Raw genomic sequence first — 13,016 nt, 5'->3', positions numbered from 1 at the left:
GTTCCAAAACAGGATAGGATACATGTGCTGTCACTCAGTATGGCGTGGCTATTGTTCGCGGTGAGATTACACCACGGGACTATCATATCAACTGTTTCCCTTAGCTGCAGTCTTTTGCTCTCGTCGGCATTTCATTTAGGTCCCACCCATATCCAAGGCTAGCTCTGTTTATGGCTAGAACTCCCTTCAATCATTTGAGACTACATTGTCATAGGCTGCTATCGAACTACCAATAATATCAAAGGGGTCTCTACAGTAAAGAGGGGATGAGTTGACGTAGATTTGGGCGACTGACGTAAACGAATTCTCCAAGCCCATTGGCCGAACCTCAGCGCTGCGTCGCTCGTAGCATCCAATTGACGTCGATTAAAAAAACGCGGGATGCGGTGTCCCGCCTTCCGCTAATCAATGCTCACAACCCGCCTTTTAATTGGCGGGTTTGAAAAAAATAACATTCTTTTATTTCTGCCTAAGTGTTCTCCCTGCTATTGTACAGACAGTCCTCGACTTACCACCACAGTTGAGCCCTAAATTGATGTTGCTAAGTGAGACATAAGTGCCTTTTGCCCCATTTTACCACCTTTCTTGTCACAGTTGTGAGGTGAATGGCTGCGGTTGTTAGGTGAGTCACACAGTTGTTGTCTATCTGGCTTCTTCATTGACTTTGCTTGTCAGAAGGTCACAAAAGGGGATCACGTGACCCTGGGACACTGCAACTGTCATAAATATGAGTCAGTAGCTAAGCGTCTGAATTTTGATCATGTGAAGTATAGGGATGATGCAATGGTGGTAAGTGTGAAAAATGGTCACACGTCACTTTTTTCAGTGCCTTTGAATGGTCACGAAATGAACTATTGTAGGTGGAGAACTACCTGTATTGCAGGAGACAAAATACACCTTTTATGTATACTAAATGACCAGGAGTAGTAGAGCAGACAAGCTACTTAGCCTGAAAAATTGCATTGATCTCTGCTTTAAAAAATATATCTTTTTTTATTTTTATTTGTTCAATTTATTTGCTGCCTATCTTACTGTAGGGTTATGCTAGGTCGTTTCCAACAGTAAAAAGGAAGAAATGAAAACAGTGTAAACAAAACAGATGGAAGAACATCATAGCAAATAGTTGCACAGACAGGAAGTTGAACGGCGTGTTAAATGTGGTTGGCAGGCATTCGGCAAGCCAAACGGTAATTTTCCATTTTCGCTATGCCTGAAGAGAAAAGTTTGCGATCAAGGTATGCTACTTCCTCTAACAGGCCGGTGAAACATGGACACGAACCTCACAATCGATAGAAAAGATACGAGTGGCACAGAAAGCCAATGAAATGTTGTGGCCCGCCAGCAGCCAGCGGAACTAGTGGCAGACTCAGACAGTGAGGAAGTTGGGGGAGGAATATGGGCCAGTCCTGGAGTCTGGGGAAGGCTCTGATGTGCGCTCTGCGTTGGAGGCAGAGATAGGGCCAGGGCCGTTTGACAGTTATCAGTTGCCTTCAGAGTTGGAGATCAGTGGAGCAGATGAACAACTAGAGCCTGTTCCCAATATGCACATGCGCAGAGCTGCCAGAAAAAGGGAACAGTTAAGGAACAAGGGCCGACTCAGGAGTAAATGCACAGGTGGACAGTGAATGGCCACTCTCATAGGGAATAAAGAGGAGTGAAAGGGGAGTGGAGTTTGCAGGAGACAATTGATTCAATTAATTAGTGTGAAGATCTGTTCATGAATCTCAGAGACTCCTTGCCAAGTATTTTTTTGTACAGCATTGTGTTTGGAAGATATTGGCTTGGCAGCTCTCCAAGCCTGATAAAGTCTGTAGTTGTATATTCTCCCTTGAAAGACTGTGTCAGGCATTCTAAATACCATGCAGAATTAATTCATTGTCCAAGGCAAAGTTATCCTTAAAGGTCCAATTTATTCATACAGGCAAGCTAGCACATCTATGGAATTCCAACTCTAATGTTCTTCCTGGAATTCCACCCAGTTGAAATTTCATGATCTATCCCCACACCCCATAATCCATCACATGTTCCAATCATCATCTTCCACGCTGGCATCTACACCCCTCTGCTTCCGGTCAGGTGTCGAGGTGCGGAGACAAAAGATGACCTTGATGTTCTATAAAAGAATGACAACAATACATTCCACAAATCTACTCCTTTCTATTCCCCCCTCCCAACTACTACACTAATGAAACAGCACAGGAAATTATAAGAAAGTGTGGCAGGCCAAAGATCCTAAAAAGAATATAACTACAGGCCTGACAGACTGTTTGCCAGGACTTTGCTGGATGTGAATGAGAGGAATTCACATTAGTTTAATAAAAAGGGGTTTTTGTCTGGACAAGGAGTTTGCCTCGTGATTTTCTGAAGCCTAGGTCAGAACAGGAAAGATTCATGCTCGATATTACAAGACAAGATAGAAAGACCTGCACCTGGATTAGAGAACAATGGAAAGTATATGATATCATCAAGAGAGTAAATGAATTGAAATAGAAATGGACTGGTCACATAGCAAGAAGAACTGATAGCAGGTCATAGAATGTATCCCACTTGATAAAAAGCATCCATGAAAGAGACCTAACGCGAGATGGATCGATGAGATCAGAAAGTATTGCGGGCACAATTGGCAAAAGAAAACTCAGAATCATGAAAAAGGAGAGCTGACATCGCAACAGCAAAACATGCGATCTTGGTGCTCCAAGATCGCAGTCGAATTTCTGCCGCTGGACGGTCCATTTGGACCCAAACCATCCCGCAGAGACGGTGATTGAGAAGGGCACCTCCTGCTGATCTCAGGGACACCGCAAAGTCCCTGAAAGATGCAGGAATAGCCCCTTTTTTCCAGCGACAGAAACACAGCTAATGAAGCTGCTGAAGTTGGGACAGCTCTGGAACGGGAAGAAAGCAGAAAGAGAAAGTGTCGAATTGGTGAGGAAATTTTATTATTAGAGGAAGAGACTACTCAAGAAAAAATGTAAATTAAGATTGAAGACAGAAGACTGTAGGCAGCGCGATTGATCTGCATTGAACTTAGTGTGTTATCCAGTTTCTAATTTTCTTTTCACAGATGGAACTTTTGCAGGGACTCCCTATTTTTTAAACTGAATGGATTAATTCTTTCTTCTTCTTTTTTCACTTTTGCTTATACCTATGGATTAAAATTCTCCTTTTTTAAAATAATGCTTGATTTGATTGTTTTTGATCTCCATTTGAGGTTTTTTCTTTCTTTCTTAAGCTTGGAATATAAAAAAGATGATAAGAAGGATTATAAAGAGGGTTGTAACAACAGGAGGAAAAGCAGTTACACTGCCACTTAGAGGCTGGAGGCTGGATACATTGTTTTTTCTTCTTTCTCTTTGATCACTTGAGATTCAAGGTCCTTTCAGTTTGTTTACTGACAGATAATAGGAAGAGCACAACTTGTTTATACAGGTGCCTTTTGGAAGTTCTATCACTAGCTTTTGGAGAGAGGACAACATTTTGACTTGAAAGATAATAAATGAACCTGTTTGAAGTTTATTAAAATAGCCTTGAGCCCCATAGTGGCAGTATCTGCAAAATTGAAAGAATGCCCCAGCAGGAAAAAGAAACTGTAATATTGCAAATGATTATGTTTGAAATTCAAAATCTTTAATTGTGACAGAGAGAACTGAAAAGAGATTGGAGAATATGGAATACAAAACAGAAAAATCTGATGGAGAAACTGAGGATGTTTACCAAATGAAGAAAGTGGAGGACAGAGTTCAAAAGATGAAAGAAAAAAGTGAGCAAAGAGATAAGAAAACTGTGGATACTGACAACAAAGTGAGCGTGGTTGGTAATGGCAAGAGCGGACTATAGAAAGGGGAGATAGATGGATTGGAACTCTACCCCAGACTTCAAAGCACAGAAGAAGAAAAGAGAGAAAAATTGACGGAGATAAGGAGAGAAATCTTGACAGAAGCACTAGTGATAACCAAAGATAAGCTGATGGAAAGAACAGATGTTGGGTTTCAAGCTTTTATGAGATACGAAAGGAATAACATGTTGCCAAGAGAAGTTTATACAAGATTTATTAAGAAAGTAACTAGAACATTAATGTTACAAATGGCAAGAGATATAAGACCATACTATTACTGGAAAGATACAGATTGATGCAATGAAAATGTATAATAAAAAATTAAGCTAAATTTAATTTACTAGCAGTATGTATAAAATGAAGCGACAATAGCTATAATTAAATAATGATTAATAATGATAACAATACATATAGATATATTAGTTTGATAATATGAAATTTTATATAAACAACACATGGAGATTATGAGAGGAGGTTTAAAAGTTTTATCTAGAATATGTTATAAAGATGTATTGTGATTGGATGATTTTAGGATGATTTAATGGAATGTTATCATATAATCCTATTCTAGATTTTGAATATTATATATAAAAGGATGTAAAAAACAATTATAGTCAAATTAAGGTTGAGATATAATAATTGCGATATACATGAATATAGGTGAATTTAAAATATGCAATTTGATATGAAAAGCAGGGTGACTATGGAAGAGATGCATGGAAATACTGTAACCAACTGACACTCTTTCTACAATTTGTAATGGAAGATGTTTTTTTTTTATGTTTGTTTGTCCTTGTTCAAAAACAAATAAAAATTGTGGTTTTTTTAAAAGAAAACTCAGCATCATATTGGTTGAAAACATGCAGAGGAAGTCCTCATCCTGCAGTGAATAGACAATGGTTAAAACGCTAATGATGAGTTGCACAAACAGGATAAATAAAAGTGCAAATACTGACTACATAGATAGAATTTGCCAGTGACATCTCCATTGCTTGGGGGGGGGGTCCCTTTGTGCCCCCGTGAAGTGTCCCACTTATCTATTCATGATCGCTCACTTTTGAATTGTTGGGTCAACAGGAGCTGGAGCATGGGCAGGGAGTCTTGAGCGTGAGCCTGTTGATCGTCAGCCTGGCTTTACTAATTTTGTGAGCCATCACATTCCACTACTACATAGATTAAATCATGATTTAGTGCATCATACCATTCAGTTGGAGATCCACAACATTGGACACTAATAGCCAATCACGGTTTAGCAATGTTAAAGCTGGAATAATTATGGGGTTTTGTTTTTAACTGCTCAACGAGGTCAGTTGTCATCTCTTCAAGGTAGACCAGACAAGGGTGCCTGACTTATGAATAATAATACAGGTAGTCCTTCACTTACGGCCACAATTGAGCCCAAAATCTCTTTTACTTACTTTGGCTGTCCATGATATATGCAATAATTTATGCCAGCATCACAGTTCAAAGGCGTCAATTCTTCTTCGATCAGCCGTTCTTAGTGTCCCAACTCTCACACCCATACATCCTTATAGGAAAGACTTGGGAATATAAAAACTGATTTTCCTTTTATTCAGACCTCTTTGTATGGAGCTCATTGATCAGGGCATTAGGGGGCAATATTGAGCTATATCTATTATCCCAAACTAGGGACTTAAAAACTCTTCCCAACTTCCTTAAATACATACAGTATGCAATCCCTTTGGGTCACTTAGCCAACAGATTGCCGAGCCAAAAAGGCAAGTATACCGGTAAACTCTTTAGCATTTTTTCAAACCATAAATTTCCTCTATGTGGCTTCCTTAATATATATTTAAATTGTGCAGTGATGAAGCTTCCACAACTTCTGAAGGCAACTTCTGTTCCATTGGTTGATTGTTCTCACTGTCAGGAAATTTCTCCTTATTTCCAGGTTGAATCTCTCCTTGTTCACTTTCCATCCATTATTCCTTGTCCAGCCTTCAGGTGCTTTGGAAAATAGCTTGACCCCCCTCCTCTCTGTGGCAGCTTCTCAAATATCGGAACTCTGCTATCATGTCTCCCTTGATCCTTCTCTTCACTAGAATAGCCATGCCCAGTTCCGGTAACCATTCTTTATAGAGTCTCAACATCTTTTTATAGTGTGGTGACCATAACTGGATGCAGTATTCTAGGTGTGGTCTGACTAAGGCTTTATAGACTGGTATTAGTACCTCCCTTGATCTTAAGTGTATCCCTCTATTTATGCAACTTTGGATTGCATTGGCTTTTTTACAATAATAATACAATACCAGAGTTGGAAGGGACCTTGGAGGTCTTCTAGTCCAACCCCCCGCCTAGGCAGGAAACCCTATACTGTTTCAGACAAATGGCTACCCAACATCTTCTTAAAGACTTCCAGTGTTGGGGCATTCACAACTTCTGGAGGCAACTTCTGTTCCACTGATTAATTGTTCTAACTGTCAGGAAGTTTCTCCTCAGTTCTAAGTTGCTTCTCTCCTTGATTAGTTTCCACCCATTGCTTCTTGTTCTACCCCCAGGTGCCTTGGAGAATAGTTTGACTCCCTCTTCTTTGTGGCAACCCCTGAGATATTGGAAGACTGCTATCATGTCTCCCCTAGTCCTTCTTTCTCTTAAGCTAGACATACCCAGTTCCTGCAACCGTTCTTCATATGTTTTAGTCTCCAGTCCCCTAATCATCTTTGTTGCTCTTTTCTGCACTCTTTCTAGAGTCTCCACATCTTTTTTACATCGTGGTGACCAAAACTGAATGCAGTATTCCAAGTCTGGTCTTACCAAGGCATTATAAAGTGGTATTAACACTTCACGTGATCTTGATTCTATCCCTCTGTGTATGTAGCCTAGAACTGTGTTGGCTTTTTTGGCAGCTGCTGCACACTGCTGGCTCATATTTAAATGATTGCCCACTAAGGACTCCAAGATCCCACTCAAAGTTATTACTGTTGAGCAAGGTACCACCTATACTGTACCTGTGCATTTTGTTTTTGTTGTCTAAATGTAGAACCTTACTCTTTTCACCATTGAATTTCATTTTATTAGATAGTGCCCAATATTCAAGTTTGTCAAGATCCTTCTGTATCTTTAGTCTATCTTCTGGAGTGTTGGCTATTCCTGCCAGCTTGGTGTCATCTGCAAATTTGATGAGTTCCCCATTTATTCCCTCATCCAAATCATTGATGGCTTATATTTGGCTTATATTTAATTGGTTGTCCACCAAGACGCCAACACCCCTCTCACAATTACTGCTATTAAGCCTGGTTTCACTCAGTCTATAGGTGGTTTTTTTTTGCCTAAGTGTAATTTATGTATGTTATATTTATATTTATGTATGTATATAGCTATATTTATGTATGCATGTATCATATGTATATATGTGTTATGAGAGCAAGGCAACGGAATTTGATTTTTAATGTAGGTCGGTATGCTCGTAGTAAAAAAACAACAATGTTATTTTTTTTCCTTGCAAGCCCTGATAAATGAAATAGAGGTTTTCTGTAACTTGCAGTGAGCTTGTGGCGAAAGACTCCTGCTGCTTCTTCATTGCAAGCATGACCTTTAACATTGCCTCAAGACACAAAAGCATTCAACTGTGGTGACACAAACAGCAATTTTCCATACCTACCCACATAAAAGCAACCCGACATCAGGGCTCGGAGCAGACAGAAGATATGAAACTGATAACTTTGGTTTCAGTCTTTAGAACTAAGTTTTCTTCTGACCTCAGAAGAAAATTCTCAAAGCACCTGGCTTGTGTTGCATGTTTGGGAAACTCAAAATGGCACTTTTGAAGTCAGGAGGTCCAAATATTTTGCACATCCCTGTTTCAGGTTTCACACAGAATCAGCTGTAAATATCAGCTGTCCGGTCATTTAACATTCAACCAGTGGAACAGCTTTTGCCTTCAGAGGTTGCAGGAGCTTTATCACTGGAAGCTTTTAATTCCTTTTACATCACTGGGAGCTTCTACAGAGGAATTATTGAGTCTGTCATCTGCACCTCTATAACTGTCTAGTTTGGCTGTGCAACCAAACAAGACAAGACACAGACTTCAAGAGATAATTAGAACTACAGAAAAAACAATTGCTACCAACCTGCCTTCCATTGAGGACCTGTATACTGCACGAGTCAAAAAGAGGGCTGTGAAAATATCTACAGACCCCTCACATCCTGGACATCAATTGTTTCAACTTCTACCCTCAAAATGATGTTATAGAGTATTGCACATCATAACAACTAGACACAGTCCCCCCCACACACACACATGCTATCACTCAGTAAACAACTAATTCCCACCACACTGTCAAACTATTTACTAAGACTGAAATTACTATTATTCTTCTCATCCTTCCACATCCTATTACTCTGTTTCCCTGAAAATAAGACCTCCCTGGATAATAAGCCCAATCGGGCTTTTGAGCCCATGTGCTAAAATAAGCCCTCCCCAAAAATATTGCAGCGCTGCAGCAGACATGAGGTGACCATGCTCGCCATCTCCTGCACCTCAAAAATAATAAGACCTCCTTGAAAATATGGCCAAGCGCTTATTTCAGGGGTCAAAAGAAAATAAGACCCTATCTTATTTTGGGGGAAACACGGTACCTATCTCCTCCCATTTATGACCATAACCTTGTGGCTTGTATCTTTACGATTATAGAGCACTGTTGGAATATTTTCCTTATATTTTTTTCAATACATTTAAATGAAGGAGTGACAAAGGATTGTATAAGCAGCAATAATGATATTTTATAAGAGGAAAAGGCTGGCTTCTACTGTTACCAATAAATGAGCATTTCGTGTAACAGAACCAATGTAAAGGAAGACATATAGCTTGTGTAAAGGAAAACATATATATATATATATAAGAAAGGTCAAATGCTCGGTTATACAGGCATTGTGGTTAGGTGATAGATGACAAAACATCTGTTTTAACAGAATAGGAAAGGAAGCAAATACTACACAAGAGAAAAAGATACATATTCATAACCAACATATACTATTCTATTCATTGGCTAGATCATGGGTCGTCAACCTGTTCCCTACCGCCCACTAGTGGGCGTTTTGGGATTCCAGGTGGGCGGTGGGGATTTCGGAGGTTAAAACCTCCTTTTGAACTAACGTGCGAGAATGCGTGCGTTAGGGATTTCAGAGGTTAAAACCTTTTGAACTAACACGCGCGAGAATGCGTGCGTTTGGGATTTCAGAGGTTAAAACCTTTTGTGCGAGTGGGCAGGCGAGCGCAAGCACGTGCACAAGCAAACACGTGGGAAGAGGAAGGGGAGGAGTAGAAACTGATAGCAGGGACAGGCAGAAGCGGAGCAGAGCAGTTGCAAAATAGGAGAAAGAAAAAGCAGGAGAGAATTGTTGTTGGCTAATAATAATAAGTGGGCTAACTAGCTCTGCCTTACTTTTGTACATAGCCCTAAGGAAGATAAAAAAGGAGATAAAAAGGAAAAGCACTGTGTGGAGTGAGGATCAAAACGTGAGAGTAAAAGTAGTTGTTAAATTGTGAAACAAATTTAGAACCCATGTCTGAAAAAAAGAAATATGCTCGTGGCTATTTACCAGAGTATCTGAAGATGGGTTTCATTGAATCTGTTACAAATAAACAGCTTCCAATGTGTTTACTGTGCCACAAGACATTATCTAATGAAGCAATGAAGCCAAGTCGATTGCGAGAACATCTTGCTACAAAGCATTCGCAAGATAAAGATAAGCCCATTGAATATTTTCAAGAAATCTATAAAAGATTTCAAAATTGTTCAACAATAGCTGCATCATTTCAAAAACAACATGCAAAAAATGAGGATGGATTAACTGCAGCTTATCGTATATCACACTTAATTGCAAAAAGTGGCAAAAGTCATAATATTGGAGAAACTTTGATAATACCCTCTATCAAAGAATTTATCTCAACAGTAATGCATCAGGATATACCTGAAGTTTTAAAAACATTGCCCCTTAGCGATAACACAGCAAAGAGACGCATTGACGAAATGGCGGCTAATGTTGAAAATAAACTTATAGGTATTCTCCAAAATTCTTCATTTTCCATACAATTGGATGAGTCTGTCATTGCAGATAATAATGCTCTACTGATGACATATGTACGGTACCTTGATGGAAACAATACATTGCAAGAAGAAATGCTCTTCACTATCAATCTGATTACAGATACAAAAGGATTATCAATATTTAATGCTGTGAAATCATATTTTGCAAAAAATAATATACCCTTGAACAATATTGTTGCATGTGCTACTGATGGAACACCATCAGTGGTAGGCCACTATCGTGGGTTTGTTGCTTACATGAAGGAAGAAGTGCCAAACGTTTTGTGTATTCATTGTGTTGTGCACAGACAACATATTGTAGGAAAACATTTAAGTACAAGTCTCCATTCATCATTAAGTATAATAATTGCACAGGTACAGTATAGGTGGTACCTTGCTCAGTAGTAGTAACTGTGAAAGGGATCTTGGAGTCCTAGTGGACAACCATTTAAATATGAGCCAGCAGTGTGCAGCAGCTGCCAAAAAAGCCAACACAGTCCTAGGCTGCATCAACAGAGGGATAGAATCAAGATCACGTGAAGTGTTAATATCACTTTATAATGCCTTGGTAAGGCCACACTTGGAATACTGCATTCAGTTCTGGTCACCACGATGTAAAAAAGATGTGGAGACTCTAGAAAGAGTGCAGAGAAGAGCAACAAAGATGATTAGGGGACTGGAGACTAAAACATATGAAGAACGGTTGCAGGAACTGGGTATGTTTAGCTTAAGAGAAAGAAGGACTAGGGGAGACATGATAGCATTGTTCCAATATCTCAGGGGTTGCCACAAAGAAGAGGGAGTCAAAGTATTCTCCAAGGCACCTGAGGGTAGAACAAGAAGCAATGGGTGGAAACTAATCAAGGAGAGAAGCAACTTAGAACTGAGGAGAAATTTCCTGACAGTTAGAACAATGAATCAGTGGAACAGCTTGCCTCCAGAAGTTGTGAATGCCCCAACACTGGAAGTCCTTAAGAAGATGTTGGATCGCTATTTGTCTGAAATGGTATAGGTTTTCCTGCCTAGGCAGGGGGTTGGACTAGAAGATCTCCAAGGTCCCTTCCAACTCTACTATTGTATTATTATTGCATTATTGTATTATTATTGTATTATTGTAATTAAAGCTGTAAATAAGATCAAATCTAATGCCAAGTGTGATAGAATGTTTCGACAGGAACCTTTCAGGATCCATCAGGAGCCTGGAGCGGGACCATCTAGTCACCCTGCGGCACAGGGTAGCAGTATGGAAGTCAAGCCTGTTGAGGAAATGATCAGACCATGACAAGGGTTGAATAGAAATATCCCCTAAATCTAGATCATTCATCCACTGCCCAGAGACAAAAATCAGGTCGAGCGTGTGTCCCCTATTATGGGTGGGGTCTTGAATTAACTGAGTTAGGTCCATAGCTGTCATGGAAGCCATGAACTCCCGAGCTGACTGGGTTGTCTTGCCAATGGAAGGCAGATTGAAATCCCCCAGGATCATAAGCCTGGGAAAATCAACTGCCAACCCAGCTAACATATCCAGCAGTTCCGGCAGGGGCGATGAAACGTAGCAGGGAGACAGGTACGTAACAAAAAGGCCCACCTAGGACTCCAAGGCTCCATTTCACAAAAAGGGACTCATACCCGCCTATCTGAGGCACAGTGACCTCCTGAGGTCTGAGATTTTCCCTAATAATCACCGCCACCTCCCCACCCCTGCCCTGGGCTCTCGCCTGGTGAAATGCCCGGAAGCCTGGTGGGCATAGTTCACTAAGGGGAACACCCCCCTCATTACCCAACCAGGTCTGCATAATGCACGCCAGGTCCACTCTACCCTCTTGTATGAGGTCGTAAATGAGGGGAGCCTTATGTACCACGGACCTGGCGTTAAGTGACACCAGCCGGAGACCAGGGTCCTGTAATCCCGAGCACCCGGGGGTGCGATAAGGACGATGAGGGTCGGAACATGCGATCGCTCTTAAACAGCAAACCCGCGTCTCCCGAACATAATTTGGCCCTCAGCCCCCACCATATCTGCCTCTCTCACAAACAGTAGAGATGGTGAACCCCCCAATGGAATGGCTTAATGTCTCCCCCGGAATCCCAACCCTTCCCGGCACTTCCAACTTGTGCCCATTAGTTAGCTCTGGCCTGTGCCCTGGCAGACTCCCCCCCCCCAAGCCTGTTCTCAGCCATCTGAATCAACCCCCCCCACCTCCCCTTAAAATTTGATTTTAAAAACCCTGTAAAAAACCCCTAAGAAATCTCTTCTTCGCATGCCACCTCTCGGGATCCCAAGATCCGTCACTAAGGAAGCGTCTTGATAGGCAAGAAGGCCATTCCGGGGAAAGGGGGAGTTTCCGAAGGGCATAAAGTATTCTATTCTGTTCTATTCCGTTCCATTCCATTCTCTGTTGTTCTGTTCTGTTCCATTCCATTCCCTTCTCTGTTGTCCTATTCTATTCTATTCTATTCCATTCCCATTACATTACATTTCTGTTGCCGTCTTCTATTTTATTTTATTCTATTCTATTCCATTCCATTTCTTTCCATTCCATTCTAATTCCAATTCATCCCATCCCATCCATTTCACAGAGGATCAGAAATCAAAGTAGCATTCCAATTTTCTCCCCCCCCCCCCCCACTGTACAAATAGGCTCAGTGATTAGATTTTCCCATGCGGTAAGATTAAGGATCTGGAAGATGCCTGGTGTTTTCATATTGCCTAAACGTAGAAGAGATTCTTGCTTCCGACAAGAGGTCTTTCCTGCCGGCCCTGGAGAAGTGGCACCATCTGACATCTGTCTGAATATCTTTGAGGAGGAGGTTATAGAAAAGGGGATCCAAGATGTTGTCCAAAAGGGAAAGGCACAGTGTTGCGTGCTCGTAGATGAAGATGGCCCTCAGAGAGTCGCAGACCGTCGCGGAAGGCGCTCTGACTTCCACCAGGTACCTATAATATGAAACGACCTGGTACGGCGTGAAGAGGAGAAGGAAGACCATAATGAGGAGGGAGATGAACCCGGAGATTTGCGTTTTGACTCTCTTCTCCAGGGAGATCACCTGCCTGACCTTGAAGAGGACACTGACGTGGAAGAAAGCCATGAGGAGGAGCGGGATGATGAAGGAGAAAGCCATGGTGCTGA

The 13,016-nt window shown here is 41.1% G+C and overlaps 2 protein-coding genes across 4 annotated transcripts in view; one reads left to right on the top strand and one right to left on the bottom strand.

Annotated features, from left to right (window-relative positions):
* Positions 1-416: 416 nt before the first annotated feature.
* LOC309382119 (X-linked retinitis pigmentosa GTPase regulator-interacting protein 1-like) overlaps positions 417-13,016 on the top strand; it is a 92,715-nt gene continuing 80,115 nt past the window's right edge. For 2 of the 3 annotated variants that reach the window (XM_081933622.1, XM_081933620.1), the window contains exon 1: positions 417-622. The gene's annotated coding sequence lies outside the window, so the exon portion shown is untranslated. Of the gene's footprint in view, positions 623-725; positions 790-13,016 lie in introns of those variants that run through there. The other variant, XM_081933621.1, reaches the window with a different exon arrangement.
* Positions 12,253-13,016, bottom strand: part of LOC309382259 (G-protein coupled receptor 4-like) — a 4,680-nt gene continuing 3,916 nt past the window's right edge. The window contains exon 2 of the mRNA XM_081933849.1: positions 12,253-13,016. This exon is cut by the window's right edge and continues 679 nt beyond it. Within this exon, the coding sequence (XP_081789975.1) occupies positions 12,559-13,016 (458 nt within the window). The 3' untranslated portion in view covers positions 12,253-12,558.

The sequence above is a fragment of the Natrix helvetica genome, assembly GCF_964273705.1.
Source record: "Natrix helvetica genome assembly, chromosome: Z".
Lineage (NCBI taxonomy): Eukaryota > Metazoa > Chordata > Lepidosauria > Squamata > Natricidae > Natrix > Natrix helvetica.
Note: the sequence above shows the minus strand (reverse complement) of the source record. Positions and strands in the feature narration are given on the sequence as shown.